General features: G+C 39.7%; 4 protein-coding genes and 1 pseudogene across 4 annotated transcripts; 2 read left to right on the top strand and 3 right to left on the bottom strand.

Moving 5' to 3' along the window:
* Nucleotides 1-1,789: 1,789 nt before the first annotated feature.
* Nucleotides 1,790-6,616, top strand: LOC144063752 (uncharacterized). Its single transcript, XM_077585590.1, has 2 exons — nucleotides 1,790-2,219; nucleotides 3,951-6,616. The coding sequence occupies exons 1-2, from the start codon at nucleotides 2,111-2,113 to the stop codon at nucleotides 5,252-5,254; spliced, it is 1,413 nt and encodes a 470-aa protein (XP_077441716.1). The 5' UTR covers nucleotides 1,790-2,110; the 3' UTR covers nucleotides 5,255-6,616.
* Nucleotides 6,617-7,631: 1,015 nt separating this feature from the next.
* LOC144063765 (histone H3-like) lies at nucleotides 7,632-8,082 on the bottom strand. The gene has a single exon (XM_077585602.1). It carries the CDS (start codon nucleotides 8,080-8,082, stop codon nucleotides 7,672-7,674), a length of 411 nt encoding a protein of 136 aa, XP_077441728.1. The 3' UTR covers nucleotides 7,632-7,671.
* Nucleotides 8,083-8,450: 368 nt separating this feature from the next.
* On the top strand, nucleotides 8,451-8,854 carry LOC144063769 (histone H2A). The gene has a single exon (XM_077585607.1). It carries the CDS (start codon nucleotides 8,451-8,453, stop codon nucleotides 8,835-8,837), a length of 387 nt encoding a protein of 128 aa, XP_077441733.1. The 3' UTR covers nucleotides 8,838-8,854.
* Nucleotides 8,855-9,112: 258 nt separating this feature from the next.
* On the bottom strand, nucleotides 9,113-10,799 carry LOC144063760 (histone H1 pseudogene; annotated as a pseudogene).
* Nucleotides 10,800-11,840: 1,041 nt separating this feature from the next.
* LOC144034205 (uncharacterized) lies at nucleotides 11,841-15,238 on the bottom strand. The gene is made up of 4 exons (XM_077542789.1): nucleotides 15,040-15,238; nucleotides 14,404-14,521; nucleotides 13,723-14,172; nucleotides 11,841-12,326 (listed from the first exon to the last, which is right to left on the bottom strand). The coding sequence occupies exons 3-4, from the start codon at nucleotides 13,948-13,950 to the stop codon at nucleotides 12,159-12,161; spliced, it is 396 nt and encodes a 131-aa protein (XP_077398915.1). The 5' UTR covers nucleotides 13,951-14,172; nucleotides 14,404-14,521; nucleotides 15,040-15,238; the 3' UTR covers nucleotides 11,841-12,158.
* Nucleotides 15,239-18,348: the final 3,110 nt, after the last annotated feature.

The raw sequence follows: 18,348 nt of genomic DNA, 5'->3' as shown, positions 1-18,348 counted from the left end.
TTCAATGTTGTGTACTGTCTAAATTAAATTAACAACTGGATGAACCAAGATTGCCTTCAGATCAACCAAAACAAAATGGAGGTAATTGTTTTAGGCAATAAAGATAAGATGGTTTCTGTTAAAAAACACTTTGAGTCAATATAAAATTTTAAAAAATCCAAGACCATGTCAGAAAATCTTGGGATGCTGTCATATCAAATCAATCACTAAAACAGGCTTTTATCAGCTTTAAAACATATATAGAGTAAAGAGTTGCATGCTCAAAGCGGACCAGGGGAAGTTTATCCATACTTTTATCTTCAGTAGATTTGGTTATTGTAATGGTCTTTTGTTTGGACTCTCTCAAAAGAGCATCAAACTGCTGCTGGGATTATGACCAAAACAAAAGAGATCAGAACGTATCACTCCAGTCCTTTAGGCTTTACTGTCTCTCTTCCAGTCATCTGTAGAATAGATTTCAAAATTCTGCTACTACTGATCTATAGTAATGGTTTGTCTCCTGAATACATTCAAGAAATGCTAATTGGATATAACCCACTGATCTGTATATATTACTGGATAGCCGATAGCCCAAGATTTTTGAATCCACAAGGCCGCCATATTACCACTCCCAAGAAACATTTCTTGGCATACGATCCTCTACATTTACAGCAGGGTTCACCAATTTCAGTCCTGCAGGTTTTAGATGTTTCCACCCACTAGCACACCTAATTCATATAATCAGCTCATCAGCATGCCTGATTTACAGTATCGAAATTGGAGAGTATTTAAGACAGTACTTAGTAGAAACAGCAGGATTTATGATGTTTTAAATTGGTTAAACATAAACAAGAGGACTTCAGACATTTTACAACTTGCCTTAAATACAAATTATATTCTTAATGATGTTTACAGGAGGAAACTTGTATTTTTTAAAGAATTATCCTTCTAATTCAACAAAAGATGCATCTCCTAAATCTAATATTGGGTATGGAATCTAAGGAAGTTAAGGAACTGAGCGATAAAAGAAAAAAGGTGTCTTCAAAACAGCACATACCATCCACTTGTTAAAAAATAGTGACCACCCTGCCAACCACCGCCCCCCCCAGCCTTAAACTAAGCGCATACGAGCTATATTTGTCTAATCTGTACGTATACGTATAGTATATAGGCCTACTGAATAGTAGTCTTCTCGCGGGGTGGGAGTGGTAAGATGGCCGCCCTGTTGCTTCAACGGTCTGCACGGGCGTCTTTGGGCTACGCTCAAACCTGATTAATTTGTCTACAATAAAGCGATTGTATGTTTGCACACCTGATATATGTGTTTAATCAACTGGCTCATGAGTGCGGAGATATGTCAATCTGTGTTTTTGCAAGGAAATTATTAAGTTTTGTGTCAAATTTTTGAGGGCGACGAAGCTGTTTTGTAGAGTGTTGTCTTATACAGTAGATGGCGGTATATGCACATGCACGTTGCTTACAATCAGATTCAGATTTCAAGATTTATTGTCATTGTCACAGAAAACAACGAAATTGTGTTTGGATCATCAGCAATGTTTGATGTAAAGTGCATAAACCACAAACCAAATAAATTACATTTAGCCAGTTATAACGAGTGCATCATAATAGTAACAATGAAAGCAGCGTCAGAGGACATATCACATATAAGATGCCTGCAAGGACATATTGTTAAATTCATGAAGAATACGCAATTAATAAAAACAAGAAGAAAAACACCGGCAGCAGGCGGCGTCGTGCTAAGTCTCAAAATCTGCCGATGTGGAGTACCAGTGGCATGAAGTTTGTCTAAATGAACTCGCCGTAGATTGCACGTTACAGAGCTACTCTTTATCAGGATGTAGCCATTCGTGCTTCATTAAATAATTCGTCATGAATTCGCACTGAATGTACTCAAACGTCGACACAGTGCGTCCATCACTACTTTAGTGAAGTCAAATATCGTCTTCGTGTGCGGCTAATTCGTCTCAGTTCTCCTTGACGCATCTCAGTCTTGCTTATTTTACGTTAGCTTAGCTTGCTAAAAGCCAACAATAGAGACGCGTTTGTTATCAACACATTGACTCAGCAGAGATCAAGTGCGAGTCTAAAGTGTCGTGATTATCACGTGAAAATGTACGCAAGTACAGTCAAGTACGAAGAAGAGCTTTGTGGAGCACAAGAGGAAAACGAGCGACAACGTCAACTGCTGAGCGCTGTTTGCAATAGGCCTCCAGTTGTAGGTACGTGACAAAAGAAAAATGTCAAATCTTCTTTCAAGACGAACGTCACTGAAAAGAGCCGGAAAATAAGGATAAAATGTTTTTGAAATTTCGTAAAGATAAAGATTTGAGGAAGTTATGACAATTTAAAGACTTCAAAAAGTGGGTAAAATGACTCCTTGTTTCACGCTCAAAACAACACGATGGACAATTCCGAACTTATAAGTCACAAGTCCTATGACACCTGTGAGCAGGGCCGGACTGGGACTCGTTTTCAGCCCTGGAGTTTCATGGCTCAGACCGGCCCACTTTAGTTTACCGTGTTTTAATGTAGATGCATATTTCATATATATTAATGTATCTAAAATAGTTTACCATTCCAATAACCAACGTCAATAGTTATGTTGCATATGATTAAAATTTTAAATAACTTACTAGATCACAATCAGTATATCTGAACAATTATGAAAACATAAAGTGAAGACTCAGTTGCCTCAGAAATTGATTTGACCACCTCTCATATTCTCTAAACATAAAGCATAAATAAAGAGATAATAAGGCATTGTACATGACAAATTTTCTATTTTTTTGAGAGCTCAAATAATGAACTGCAATCACACGTTAACTTCCTTGTGAATTACTATTGGCAAGGACAGTGTGGTTTACAAAATTGGGTGCAAAATGTTAAAGTTAGTTTCAGTCATATTTAAAAACTAGTCATTTCCATATTTGTTTTTAATGTAATTACTATATTTTTTAAATCCGAAAAAGCAGGTCAAGCCCTGCTATTTATCTCTTCCTTCTAGTGGGGCAGCATGTTTTTTCCCCCCTCTTTGTAACTTACGGTTCCCAACAACTACAAATACCACAACATTGAATTACTAGTAAAAACATGATCAGCCAAACATTCTATTGGACCATTACTTACACATCATATTGTTTGTTTTTGTGTTGCTTACTCTTTCGCCAGGCCCGGCAAGTGTGCATGAATTGAATTTCAATATTTACATATTGGAGAGGTCTGTGGTGATGTTGATGACTCCGTCGTTTGTGTAGTTTGAGTGTGGAAAATATAGGGTTGGATGAGGTTGAAGCATCTGTTGGCAGGAGGACGACTATTTGAGTGAAGAGTGAGGATCACTTTGTGACAGTTTTTTATTTGGGCTGATCAGGCTGATGTTATCAGCTGTTGTTCACTTCCTTGTCACTTGTCAATTGTTTTGGGGATTTGACATCAAGTGACATATGTTGTAAAAAAAGAAAAAAGAAAAAAGGTGAGCAGTCAGTAGACTCGCCGCCCAGTAGACTAGATGAATGTCAGCCATGCAGGAATTTAATGTTAGGTGTTCAAGCAAACACTGATGCGCCTTATTTCCTCTTTTATTAGACCTTAATTCCAGATTTAGCAGTTTAATGTGAAATTAGGATGGTAAAATTTGCAAGAGAAGGCAATTATTTTTTGGTCTATATTTTTTTCTTCCATTTCACTTCACGATCACGACACACTATTAGTAATGCATGTTTTTTTTGTTTTCTTTTAACTTAACAGATTCACAAAAACCTGGCCTTCACGAAGGCTTAGTCTGTTAGAAGACAAATGAGGTGAAGAGATTTTTTAAATTTTTATATCTGGAACAATTACTGTTACAGATCTGATGTGTTAGCGGTTAGTGATTTCCATATATAAAATACACAACATCAAAGACACAACAGACTGACTTTACCAAACCATGCGTGTCTTGTGTCCTGCAGAGATCTGTGAAAAATATCTTCGTCCTGAGAGGCAGGAGCCAGAGTTCCCCAGTATTAAAGAGGAGGATTTGGAGCCTCTTCAAGTTAAAGAGGAGCAGCTGACACCATACATTAAAGAGGAGGAAGATTTCACAGAGTTGCTGGTGACTGATGCCCATTTGAAGACTGAAGGTCAATATGAAGAGGCGGAGCCTCCAAGCTGCAGCTCAAGTCAACACATGGCAACAGAAATTGATGGCGAGCAATGTGGAGGATCACAAGCAGACAGCCGTTTAGCTCCAATGTCTGATGGTGACGACATGTCACACTCTTCTCACACTGATGACGATGAACAGTCTGAGGGTGATATGACATGTCACACTGACAGCAAATGTTGGAAATGTTCTCAGTGTGGGAAAATGTTTCGCTACAAGTCTTTTTGGGAAAAGCATATGATTGTCCACACTGGAGAGAAACCTTTTGTTTGCTCAGTTTGTGGTCAACATTTGTCGAGTAAGAGAAATTTACAAACACACATAAAAACCCACACAGGAGAGAAACCTTTTGCTTGCTCAGTTTGTGGCCAAAGTTTCTCTACAAAGGAATACTTAAAAATACACACAAGAGCCCACACCGGTGAGAAACCCTTTGCCTGCTCAGTTTGTGGTCAGTGTTTTTCCCAGAAGGGCATCTTAAATGTGCACACAAGAACACACACTGGTGAGAAACCTTTTGCCTGCTCAGTTTGCAGTAAAAGTTTCTCCGATAAGGGACACTTGTTAAGACACACAAGAACCCACACTGGCGAGAAACCTTTTGTCTGTTCGGTTTGTGGTCAAAACTTCTCTCAGAGCGCAAACTTAAAAATACACACAAGAACCCACACTGGCGAGAAAACTTTTGCCTGCTCCGTTTGTGGTCAGAATTTTTCTAGTAAGGGAAATTTAAAAACACATATAAGAACCCACACTGGTGAAAAACCTTTTTCCTGCTCAGTTTGTGGCCAAAGGTTCTCTACAAATGAATACTTAAAAATACATACAAGAGCCCACACTGGTGAGAAACCTTTTCCGTGCTCAGTTTGTGGTCAGCGTTTCTCTCAGAAGGGACACTTAGTAACACACATTCGAACACACACCGGAGAAAAACCTTTTTCCTGCTCAGTTTGTGGTCAATGTTTCTCTCAGAAGGGAGCCTTAAATGTACACACAAGAACCCACACTGGTGAGAAACCTTTTGCTTGTTCGGTTTGTGGTAAAAGATTCCTAAGTAAGAGTTATGCTAAGGGACACAAGTGTTCTAGTGAGAATAAGAGTGATCAATGATGCTTGATATGATCTCATATAAGAATTTACATTTAAACGATGGCACAGTAAGCTGAGGCGGGTAATTTCCAAAAACGTTTCTGGTCTATTGTTTGTCATTCGTCAGCGGCTTGGGTGCCTGTCCTTCATCGTCAGTCCATATTTTTCAAGCCAAACCCAATTGTAATTGCCACTCCATCGTGCTATTTTATCCACGCTTCTGTCATCACATTTCACCACCACCACCACCACCATTTTAGGACCGACAAACAGGCGGGCATTTCGTCAGTCCGTCACTGACGAATGCCTGTTTTGCTGGCAAAATTTTGTTAATTGTCCACCTCTGCCGACACATCACCTTCTCCTTCTTCGACTACTTTCTACGCCACAATCATTTGCAGCACTAGCAGTGCATCTACTCCAGTCAAGAACCACACCACTACCATTAAAGCTAAAAGATATCCATAGTACCGTATTTCCAGTCAATATTTACAATCCTAATTTTGACTCAAACATTAAATAAACAAACAAAACACCCTCACTCACCTACATTATACGAGCAACAGTGTCCAAACAGGAAGTAAATGTGTGACCCAAAACCGGAAGTAGTTTACAAAATAATCTTGAGATGAATAATTTTACAGAAACCCACAACCATAAAGGTTTATATGCAAATAAATGCACATACATAAAATATTACAATCAAACACATGTAGATGTGTATTACCATGGCAAGGTGAAGTGACAGCATCTTTACCATATTCGTCTGGTTCCGCCTCATTCGTCAGCAAAATGAACGGACAGTTGTAGAATGTACATCTTTTTTTTTTTTTTGGGATGCCTACCAACCACTGAAAGAATTATGTTTACTTTTATTGTAGATCTTGACTTTACTTACCCCATTTTTAATTGTATTCAAAATGTTATATCAACCAGGCAAGGGGCTACAGATTAAATTGGCAGAGGGCTATAATCTGGCATGTTATATGGTTACATGTGAATGCTAATTAATGTGCACTGCCCCATTTTTTTTAATTAAAATTTTCGTGTTTAATATTAAATGTGTTTACTTTACTATGACTGATTTTAAATAATTTACATTCTTGTATTATATCTACCTTCTCAATTTTACCTATCTGCTTATAAATCTTGTGTGGACAAGTGTTGAGAATTAGTACTCGTGCTAAAACACTCAAAGCAATGTATACAATTACGTAATTTTGTTTTTTTAATGTGCATAGGTGAATGATTGATTGAAATTGACTTTTTATGTTGAAATGAAAACGTATACCTGATCCTAAATGAAGTACAGCTTTAAAAAAAAATTGTGTTGAAATGAAAACGTGTACCTGATCCTAAATAAAGTACAGCTTTAAAAATATATATATTTGTGACGTGCACCAATTTTTTTTAAAAATGATTTCGGCACAACAATTTAATGGGTTGTAGATAGTCTCTTGAGTAGGGTAGTGTGTTAGCAATGACCGCATGGTGCCCCCGAATACGACCCATCTTCAGCTGTGTGCTCATTACAAGACAACCACTGCCGAGGTTGGCAGCCACCTGAAGACTGAGTTCTCAGTCTGCACTTATTTGAGCAATTATTTTCAATATAATGTACTAGCAAATATCTGAATTCACTTCATAAGGTTTGCAATAAAGAATAAATAGCGAGCGTTGGGCGGTAACCTCATAGATCGCAATTGGGTATTTATTTATACAGTATTTTTAACTCCACTCCTGGTTGTCATTTTTTCAAATTATTTACCAGTCTATAGCGTTGTAAACCGCTTACTCTCTTTGAGGTCGCAATGCAAAGTTTACTAATACAGAAGCCTCTGGATACTGAGACATAAATGGAATGAAAAGTTTTAAAGATCATCAGTGAAATCACAATTATAACAACCCAAAAGGTTGAGGATACTAACACACTGGATCATTGCGCAAGTCCAGAAATAATTGTACATAAAGTTTGATGTTGCGTTTAACACACTGTCTCTGACTGATATTTATGTTCACCCATGCGGCCCGCTGATTGGCTAGTTGTCGCGGGGAAACTGTTGTCCAATCAGCACAAGGGCTCCAGTTGCTCCAGAGAAAAAAAAAATCCTCCCGATTGGCTCTTGCACAGCAGTGTTATCTAAGGCTTATATTCGAACGTGTTTGTATTTAAGTGTACATCACATGATGTTTTCTTTAATGATCATTGATCACCGTTAAATTAATAAAATAAAAATAAATAAATACAAGGGGGCGGGATATAGACTGCCTTACACTAATCGCCTTTCTTCCTAATTTCTGTATTCATTACACAGTAACTTCTCTTAATACACTAATACTATTAATATAACATACATCATTACGGCCATGGTGGGAATTTTCCTTTAGTTAAAGAGTGGTGGCTCTTAAAAGAGCCATTGTTGTGTGACTGTAGAAGCTTAAGCTCTCTCTCCACGGATCCGACGTGCCAGCTGGATGTCTTTGGGCATGATGGTGACCCTCTTGGCGTGGATAGCGCACAAGTTGGTGTCCTCAAATAGACCCACCAAGTAAGCCTCGCTGGACTCCTGCAGAGCCATGACGGCTGAGCTCTGGAAGCGCAGGTCGGTCTTAAAGTCCTGAGCGATCTCCCTGACCAGGCGCTGGAAGGGCAGCTTGCGGATAAGCAGCTCGGTGGACTTCTGGTAGCGACGGATCTCACGGAGGGCCACCGTACCGGGCCTGTAACGGTGAGGCTTCTTGACGCCGCCGGTGGCCGGAGCGCTCTTGCGGGCTGCCTTGGTGGCCAGCTGCTTCCTAGGGGCTTTGCCGCCGGTAGACTTACGGGCTGTTTGTTTAGTTCTTGCCATCTTCGAATGCTTTTCCTTCCACAAGTAACCAAGTGAAGTTAAAATGACACGGTAGTGGCTTTTAACCGTTTGGTTCGACTGCGCAGGAGTGACGCGCGCTCAGAGCGGCGCATTCTGATTGGTGCGCGGCTCCTGCTTGACTCAGCCCCGCCGGAAGACAGACCTCCTGCCACAAAGGCTCGCTGCCAATTGGAGGGAATTGTGTTCAAACTGGCCGCCAAAATGCAAAGTTCCTCTCCGCGCTGAAAACCTCTTCCCTGGTTGGCCTGACTCAAAACATCCCGCGCATTTCGCATCTATAAAAGCAGGACTTGTTCTATCGAAGGGTACAGTTTCTTCAAGTTTTCACTCCAGAAAGACTTATCAAAATGAGCGGCAGAGGAAAGACCGGCGGCAAAGCCAGAGCTAAGGCCAAGACTCGGTCCTCCCGTGCCGGACTCCAGTTCCCGGTCGGTCGTGTCCACAGACTGCTGCGTAAAGGCAACTACGCTCAGCGCGTCGGTGCCGGCGCCCCTGTCTACTTGGCGGCCGTGCTGGAGTACCTGACCGCTGAGATCTTGGAGTTGGCCGGCAACGCAGCCCGCGACAACAAGAAGACAAGGATCATCCCCCGTCACCTGCAGTTGGCTGTCCGCAACGACGAGGAGCTCAACAAGCTCCTTGGCGGAGTCACTATCGCCCAGGGCGGCGTGTTGCCTAACATCCAGGCCGTGCTTCTGCCCAAGAAAACCGAGAAGGCTGTCAAGTCCAAGTAAAACCCAACCTGTGACCTCCACAACCGCAAAACGGCTCTTTTAAGAGCCACTCACTACTCTACTAAAGAATTTTTCTCTTTTTAAGTTTATTTTGAATAAATTATTTTCATAAGGCAAATTTATTGATATAGCCCATTTAACACTCAAGGGAACTCGAATGTGATTTAATCGAGGAAATAAGCATCTACAAACACAGTTACCATACAGAGTAAAAAATAAACTTAAGCTACAACATTTACTTAAAGAACATAGATTGACAATGTTGAAACATTAGACACAAATTTTAGAAACATTTGACGAAAATATATTGAAAAAATAATTACTATTAAAAATGGGGCAAACGTGATTTAAGACCTTAAAGGGTATGTGGGGGAAAAAAGTTTTCAACCTGGATTTAGAAGCATTTACACTCGGGGCTGACTTCACTTGTTGGCAACTTATTCCATTAGTGTGCAGGTTCACCATATTTACTTCGAAGTACTCTAGGTTCCACTAGTTGGCCTGTAGATCTCAGAACCCTACTGGGTTTGTATTCAATCAGCATTGCTCGAATATATTCAGGACCTAAACCATTATAATTTTGAAATCTATTATACAGCTAACATGGATACAGTGTAAAGCCTAAAGGACTGCAGTGATATGTTTCTGATCTTTGTTTTGGTTAAAACCCTGGCTGCCTTTTTTAAAAAAAAAAAAAATAAATAAATTAAGACAAGAACTGAGCACTGCCCTGGAGGTGCTTTAAAGACAACCATAGCAGCATATGTATTAAAATCAGACATAACACAATAAATTAAATTAACATATGACAAGGAATATATTTGCTCTTTAAAAGGAGTTGTGGTGGCTCTTAAAAGAGCCTTTTTTGGATAGAAATGTTGCCTCACTTCTTTTTGGGTGCTGCCTTCTTGACACTTTTGGGCTTGGCCACCTTCTTGGCGGGGCTCTTCTTAGCGGCGGTTTTCTTGGCCGCGGGTGCTTTTTTGGGCGTTGCCGCCTTCTTGGGGCTCTTGGTGGCCGCCTTGGCTGCTTTCTTGGGCGTCGCCGCCTTCTTGGGGGATTTCCTGGCTGCCGTCTTCTTGGCTGCCGCTGTTTTGGTCTTCTTGCTCGGCGTCGCCTTCTTCGCGGCGGGCTTCTTGGCTTTAACGGGGGTCTTCTTAGCTGCCTTAGTGGCTGGTTTAGTGGGCACCTTCGACTTCCCCTCCGCCTTGTTCATCTTGAAGGAGCCAGAGGCGCCGGTGCCCTTGGTCTGAACCAGGGTTCCCTTGGTCACCAGGCCAACGACGGCGAGTTTGACGCGGGACCTGTTCCTGTCCACGTCGTAGCCGGCGGCCGCCAGCGACTTCTTGAGGGAAGCCAGGGAGACGCCATTGCGCTCGTTGGAGGCGGCCACGGCCTTGACGATGAGCTCGCTGACGCTGGGTCCGACCCTCTTCGTCACGGGTTTGGACGCCTTCTTCTTGGTCGCTTTAGCCGGGGCTGGTGCTACTTCTGCCATGATGCCTGCTATCTGTCGTATTAACGGGCTTGATGGTTATTACTGAGCAAGAGGTGGGACTTAAACGCACCATGAGAACCGTGGCGAGTCAATCGGACAGTTTGCTCCACGGCGCGCTGACAAACTATCCTCACTTGTGTTTTCTTTGCACACTTCAAATGATGAAAAATAACATTGGAAGCAATTTAAATAACCTAAAATGATTTTAATAGATAGCACACGTGTTTATTTTCATAATGAAGCTGTTTAAAAGTCGTATACTTCCTGCATTTCTTTTGCAGAGATTCCAGACTTCACCTCTACGCTGTCGTGAGCAGCGCTGCTCGGCGAATTTCCTGACTCATTTCTAAAATAAAATGGTTTAAACTAAAATACTATTTGACAAAAAATGTTTAAAGTATTAAGTTACATGATCATCCAAGCACTCAGAGTGTAAACAAGAGCGCACTGATGATTATTTTGAAACAAGACAACATTTTCTAGGAGCAGCAAACACGATCGAGACCTGTGACTTGTGTCTGTTTTTATTCATATTGTGTTTTCCTGTCTTATTGAAAATAACTTACGCATATAGCTGACTTAAAAAAACAACGTGTTAAATACAGAGTAGGACTAGAAAAGGTTCATTATTTTACATACATGGTAATATCATTAGTGTTGTCAATGCTTTTAGCATCATCATCATTGGAGGGTGGATCTTTAGACACAGACTACAGTACTTTTGTATACACTGATCATAATTGCTTAATTTTAGAGTTTGCATACGTGACTGCGTGGCTACTATTAATGTTCATTAGACCTACAATTTATATTTAAAAAATAAACACCATTTGTGCATCAAATGTATCCAGTATATCCTGATCCCAATATAACAATTTTATTATACTTTTATTGCACACCACAGAGAGAACCAGCCCACACTTATGCAGGTCTCAGTGCCAGGGCATTGAATAACTAACAGGATTGGGTAGATTACTTTGGAATTGTAATTAGTTACAGTTTGAAGGACTTGCTGAAGTGAAATCCCGATTTAGCAAGAGTTAATGTGCTAAAAAATTTGGGCTACATCAAGGACGGACGCTTGATAGAAAAGCACAAGTATCGGTATCAGGTACAGACTATAAGTTAACATAATATTTACACAAAAAGAATGCCTTGATGTTGTTGTATGGAGTGCCACTGGAATTTTCATCCAGAGGATTGAACCAGACCCTACCCTGGATCTGGAAATATTGGGAAGGGAAAAAAAAATCTAAGCCGGTCAGCAGCTGAAAATGACAGGTGTATAAGCAGTTTACTCCGTTGTGTTTGTGATGAAATGTCAGAAACAAATGTAAGGAATACAGTTAAGTGTGCCAATGAAAACTGTCTGCATGGGTTCCTACACTTCAAGTGCGTCAACATTAAGAGGAATACCAAACCACTTTACTATTTTCCCACTTGTATTAAAGGGATGTGGTAATAAGCATGTGGATGGAACAAGGTTCAAACAGTATGTCGTAACATTCTTCATATCAATAAAAAATAATGTTTAATTGACATGGATGATATTTAATACAAAGTTCCTCACAGTTAGTTAAACAACAGAAGTCTTACATGTTGGTTATTGCATGACAGATCCAAACAATTAAACAGTGGTCACATAGTTAATCAAAACCAACAACAGACTCTCACATGTTGGTTAATGCACAACAAACGCCACCAGCTTCACTCATCAAATAGTCAACGGGCAGCTTGCCTTGCAAGATTGTATACTTATTTCACACAAGTCCAATCACTCTCTTTCGCGAAATCTTTCGCATAGTTTCGATGTTTGTTGCAGATCACTCAGGCTTTTCACGAGTGAATCCTGGAACATTTATTTCCGCGCAATGTAAACCAACACTATCAGAAATATCAAAACTACGATCAGATAAAACCAGACCTTCTGGTTGTAGCTTGCTTAGTATGTCACACTGTTCTGTTATGAACCTGTTTGAGGTTCTTCCTCCCTAACCATTCGAAATGAATGATATTAAACCGTGTGCCTATTAGGTACTTAACTGTATTGTGGTGTTTATAGCCGCTCCATGTTTGCGCTCTGGACATGAGCCCTTTTGGTCTCTGAATAAATATTTCAAGACAATCAATTATTATTACTACAGTTTTCTTTGAAAAGTAAGACTGAAATTCTATAGGCATTGTCTTGTGCAGTTCTTCTTTTTCAGGCCAATATATTTAAGTACATACAATATATGTATGGCAATTAAAAATATTCTTGAAACAGTAGTTGTTGATGTATTGAATCTATACATTAGTATTCACATGACGTCACAGACCCCCACCTATCCTACCCAAAACGCCATTGGTGTGGCAAGCGGCCGGCAATACAACGCAAGCAAATGCTAAGGAGCGCTCGTGTTGCTTGCTACAAGTTACTTTGATTCAGTCATTTTGTTCATTCATTCCGGATTTTCACAAACTGCTTCACAATGGTGCACACATGTGCCGTTCACGGGTGCAAAATTGGGAGAACAAAGATGTGAAATGAAACTTCTAGATAGTATTTACATGCCGTCATTTGCCCCACATTGTGTGCCAGTTGTCCATGGAATGTCGAATGGGAAAGACAAAGAAGTGTCCAGAATTACAAAGATGCATCAAAAGGATTTCCAACCGACAAAGTCTACCAAAGTGTGTTTTGAGCATTTTGATTAAGTAAGTGTCAATGTAAGATGGTAAAAATGCTTTTAACATAATGTGATCATGATACCGCTAGCCGTGGCTAAAAATAGATTTGTGGTCAAAATGTTTAATTTTGAGATCTTTCCAAATACCCTCCTTAATGTCTCTTATGGTATTTTCCTTTCCCAGCAGCCCAACAGTTGAATTTGTTGTTAAAGTGTACGAAATTAAGTGATGAATCAACAATGTTGTTGTTTTTGTTGTAACATGCTAGTGCAGCTAGCATAGCTAGCGCGGTCGGGCAACTAGCTAACTTGCCGAGATTCTTTACTTTGAATTCACAATTGATAAATGCACATAACAACCAAGAAAAGGCGAAAGTAGAGAAGGCGCACAAATGTCCATGTTTTGAGAGCCATTCTACCATAGAGCATAAGTTGCCATGTCGTCGGGTTCGGGAAGTATCGGCAAATGTTTGTAAACCAATCGATTCCACTAACCAAACGTTTCAAAGTGTTACGCTGCAAAGAATGTTCAGCTAAATCATCCGCATACGTCTTGCTTACACAAGCAACGATAGAAGAATCTGGGGGTGACATTCATCAATAACAAAATAACATTTGGTGTAAACACAATAGAAGCAAAGCGGACTCCCTGAAAAGTTGCCCCGCCATGAGTGGCGGCCTCGCAATCCCGTGACGTCAGTGAATACTATGTATATGCTAAGTCTTTGACAGGAACATTCAACTTCAGTTTCACTAAGGTCCTCAGTAGTCTCTCAAACATTCCTATGCGGATATTCTTTGTGCAGAGAAAGGGTGACACCATATTGAAAAGGAGCATGAGGGTTTTGAAGTTCAGCAGGCCAGTGAAGTATTTAACTTTCTCATTGTTACCTTGTAAACTTTTCTGCGTTAATTTCAAAGAATCGAGTTCTGCCCGTAACATCATATTTTCTGCCAAGAGTCTCTGAACGTCACTGGCTAACTGACTTTGGGTTACTTGCGGAATGGAGCAGTAAGGTTCGCTGTCAATGGTGGTACTTGCTATTCTTTCTTCAGGTGAAATGAGGTCCTCAGAAGAAAGATAAAAGACGAAAGCTGTCCCGGGTTTCAAGAAGAGCTCTCGTTGCAAGGTGCTTCTCCTTTGTTTTGTCCCACCGCTCTCAGAAATCTGTTTAATGAAATATTTACATAAACTGAAGACCACGTACAACTTGAAATCAATCAGTTAATTGGAAAAACAGGTGGCTATCAAAAGTAATGGTAATGTAATGAGGACCTATGCATTCTATCATACTTGATAAACATTTACAGTATTTATTCAAATTTACAGTTTCTAGCCATTATATATTAATTACACTAACCCTGTCATTGTTCTTTAAGTTAGATGATACATCATTACCTTTTCTGGTTTATCTCTGCTTTTTTTCCCTGGGATTTGGTAAGAGTCAGCGTTTCCCCAAGCTTTAACGTTGGTGACCAGTCTGGACTGGATCGTTCATACATGTTAGCCAGGCGACCTGAAATCAGTGAAAAGGTGATGCATCTGTCAAAATAACATTTACACAGACACATATTATACGACAAGAGTCAACTGCAGATATATGAAGATATATTGTACAAGATACGTAGTCTTAGGATGTATCTCTTTTTTCATATGAAAAACAGGTCGAGTTTTCACTTTGATGGAATATTCACATTGACCACATTAGTTCAACAACCAATCTTTACTAAAAGTTTGACAAAAATTAGTTTAATGTTTGCCTGTGATCCAACAAGTATTGTCATTTCATGTCAAGAAAATTACGTACTTGTTAGCCCCCAGCAGCTAACGTGGGGCTTAGCATCTAGGCTAGACTGGACATGAACGGACTAAGATAATGTGCAAACGTGTAAACATGCTTAAAAGAACAAACGTTAAAAGGGAAACTAATTCACTTGTAATGAAGTGATCTGAGTAGATTTTAAGAGTAATTTCTGTTCATCTTGGCTAACCATAGTCTGCGACGTTCCTCACTAAGTGATTTAGTGAAATCACCTTCATGTGCACGCATTTTTGGAATGGAATATAATCCAAATTTTGAAGTTCCATCAGATTTGCTGGTGCATCCATGTACCCAACACGAAACAACCATATCCGTTGAGAAAAAGAACCAAGTTGTTGAAGACCGAAAAGTGCCGACTGCCACGGAAAGTCAGTCAAACAGTAAGGAGACCGCGCGAAGTGATGACGACACCCTGGAAATTCTTCTGCATGGCGGAATGCATTAGCAAGTAAAAAGAGATCGTTAATGCGGCTTCTGAGTGACGCCCCCACCTACCCAACACATTGCGCCAACTGTCTTCACTCAGGTCCGTCTTGTATAAAACGAGCCAGCAGCCACAGAAACTAGCGTTATTCGTTAATTGTGACTGACTCGTTGCATAGAAAATTGATGTCACTGTTATGCATGGCTTGAAAGAAAATAACATATCTTCCAAAGAAATCTAATTGTTTTAAACCATTACATTAGCTGTTTGTGCGAAACTCTGCAGAACCAGGTGTGCTATGTACATGAAGAATATAGTAGTGGATAGTAACACCGTGGTCAGGCAAATCCTCAGTCACTTAAGAAACGAAAGAATAAATAAGGGACTAATACTTTTTCCCTTGGCACATTTTACTATTGTAAATCACTGATCTAATAGTATTTTGAGTGCTTTTAAATTACTGAAAAATGTATGTGTATATAGTTTTATCTTTTGAGCCGTTTCAATCTATCATAAAATGTTGGTCTGTGAAATAAAGTAATCAGTATCAATTTGTATGCTGAATGTAAGGTATTTCTCTCCCAGGTATTTATTTAATTGTTTATTTATTTATATATTTATTCAGTCAGTCAGTTAGTTAGTTAGTTAGTTAGTTAGTTAGTTAGTTAGTTAGTTAGTTAGTTAGTTAGTTAGTTAGTTAGTTAGTTAGACACTACCATGAGGCTGAGCTTATCGAGCTGAAGCAGGGTATTTATGCATATTCTTGCTGCTCACTGATTGGTTGGTTGAAGCGGGGAAACGATTCTCCAATCACGATTAGGCTTTTTTCTTTTCTGCAGCCTGCGTACACCACTGACCAGGAAGTGCAGGCCGGCTGGGGAGAATTGGAGCTTCGCTCATTGAAAAGCGTTGAATTTTTTATCGTTGTAATTTGATATGTGAGGATTATTTTGATTTCAAAATGTGATGAAATGTGGTTTGACTACTGTAACACTCCGCCTGGTTTGTATGCTAGTCAGAGGCAAAAGCAATACAATACACCGTTTGTTTTCATAAAGGAAGCATTTGCATTGCGTTGCATTGGGGAAATATCAGAAATGCATGAATGCTTAGAATTCTCATAAATAGCATTGTTTCGAATGTATTCGACTTTGCATAATATTCAAATTAAAGAAGTATTTTAGAAGTAACATTAGAAGTATAACTAATGTTGAATACAGTGAAATCAAGAACATTGACCAGAATCCACATATGCTACGCTCCGTGTTGCCACCAACAGATGAGAAATCTGATACTTTTCTAGCAAAGCTGAAGAAGACAAACCGGTTTTGTCAGTAATACGCAAGTATTCAGCTAAATATGCATCTAACAATGCTAGCAATGTACACTCATAGCAAGCCATGACCTTTTGCCATATTGTAGTTGCATATTTGAGATCAGTGTAGCAGAAGAACAAAGTGTAAATGTGGAAATTGCAACATGTGCTCAGGCCAGTAGAGAGTAGTTGTGATTGGGAAATTGTATTCCAGACCAAAGCCTAGTGTGTAAATCTAATGCACATGCCAAATATAAAGAAGAAGAAATAGTACTGTAGGAAATATAGAAAACGTATGGTTTGCAGTGATAAAGGGGTTGTTTCACCTCATAGCTGAGTGAAAACTTGGAAGAAAATAATGTCTTGTAATGCTTCTATTAAAAAAAAAAATTGGGAGTGCATTTAACAGAACTAAAGATATGTTGTGTTTGCAAGCTGTGTTCCATAACACTGCACAAATACTCTTAATAAAGAGTCAGAAAAAAATAAAATCTGCTTCTGTATTTTTATTAAAAATGAAATGCTGAAAAGCAATTTGTGTTGTCTTACAAAGTTTATGTTCAATGTAACAGATACAAATCCATCTATGTCGATTAAAAGGAACAACTGAAGCACAAAAATTTGCCAAACGGCAACAAACAGTCACAATTTTGTCTACCACAGGTGTGTCACCACCATGACTCAGTAAATAATCTATTGGTAACGTTTCTGATACAATGCTGTACAGTGGAACCTCGGCGTTTGAACGTCTCAGAACTTATACAATTCGGACTTCAACCAAAAAAATCATATGAGTAAAAAATGTCTCGAGTTCGAACACCCAAGCAAAGCAAGCTAAGCCGACCGTACCTTGAAAACGGGTAAACAAGTGAAGCCGAGCAATGCCGAATGCTCACGTTGCAGTAGTTGAGAAGATGCACTGCTCATTTCCAGTCAGATCGTGAATACTTCCGGAGGTGCTCCGTACTCGCGAGTGCATTTTGATTTTTCCTTGAATTTTCTTCGCCATAGGCCCAAAAAAAGACAACAGTGCCAGTGGCAGCAAAGAAAAACATACAGTGCTACAAAGCACAGTGGAATTAGGAAGATTATCACGCCGTTGTAACTACTGTGACTACTTCTGTAAATACTGGCACGAGGACCCCCCTTAGCTGTTCAACAACGTGCCTGACGTTAAACAACGCACGCAAGGACCATTTAGTAGTCTAACAATATGCCCAATGTAAAATACACAATCTCAGCACTGAACTAAAGCTAGCATTAACACAGCATGTATCATCCACTGATGCCATCACACCACAACAGGTACGGTATTTTTATTGTTTAAATAATGTACTGTATTGTAAATGGAAAACATATAAATATAAATTAAAATAGGAATTTTCTGTTTTTGGAGCTTGGTAATGGATTAATTGCATTTACAATATTTCCTATGGGAAAAAATGTTTTGGAGGTTGAACAATTTGGACTTTGAAACTTCAAACTCCGAAGTACCACTGTATTTGTTTCTCACTAGGCCCATTAGAATTCTCACATGTGCGACACTGCATGTTCTTTCAAACTCCAGAACTGGCAACTGAGAGCCGCCTTTGGTGAATCCAGGTAAATTTACTTCAGCACACATCAAACCAACATTCTCTTTCATGTCAATGCCTCGACCGACAAGCACTACATCTTTTTTTCAGTATTCCGCAATTTTCACTTACATGTTTGTCACTTGCACGGCCACCCCAACCTTCGGATATGAAGGAAACTGAACCCTGGGGGGTGCTTGTACGATGA

Source organism: Vanacampus margaritifer, chromosome 14 (assembly GCF_051991255.1).
Source record: "Vanacampus margaritifer isolate UIUO_Vmar chromosome 14, RoL_Vmar_1.0, whole genome shotgun sequence".
Lineage (NCBI taxonomy): Eukaryota > Metazoa > Chordata > Actinopteri > Syngnathiformes > Syngnathidae > Vanacampus > Vanacampus margaritifer.
The sequence above is the reverse complement of the archived record's forward strand: the minus strand, read 5'-3'. Positions and strand labels throughout refer to the sequence as shown.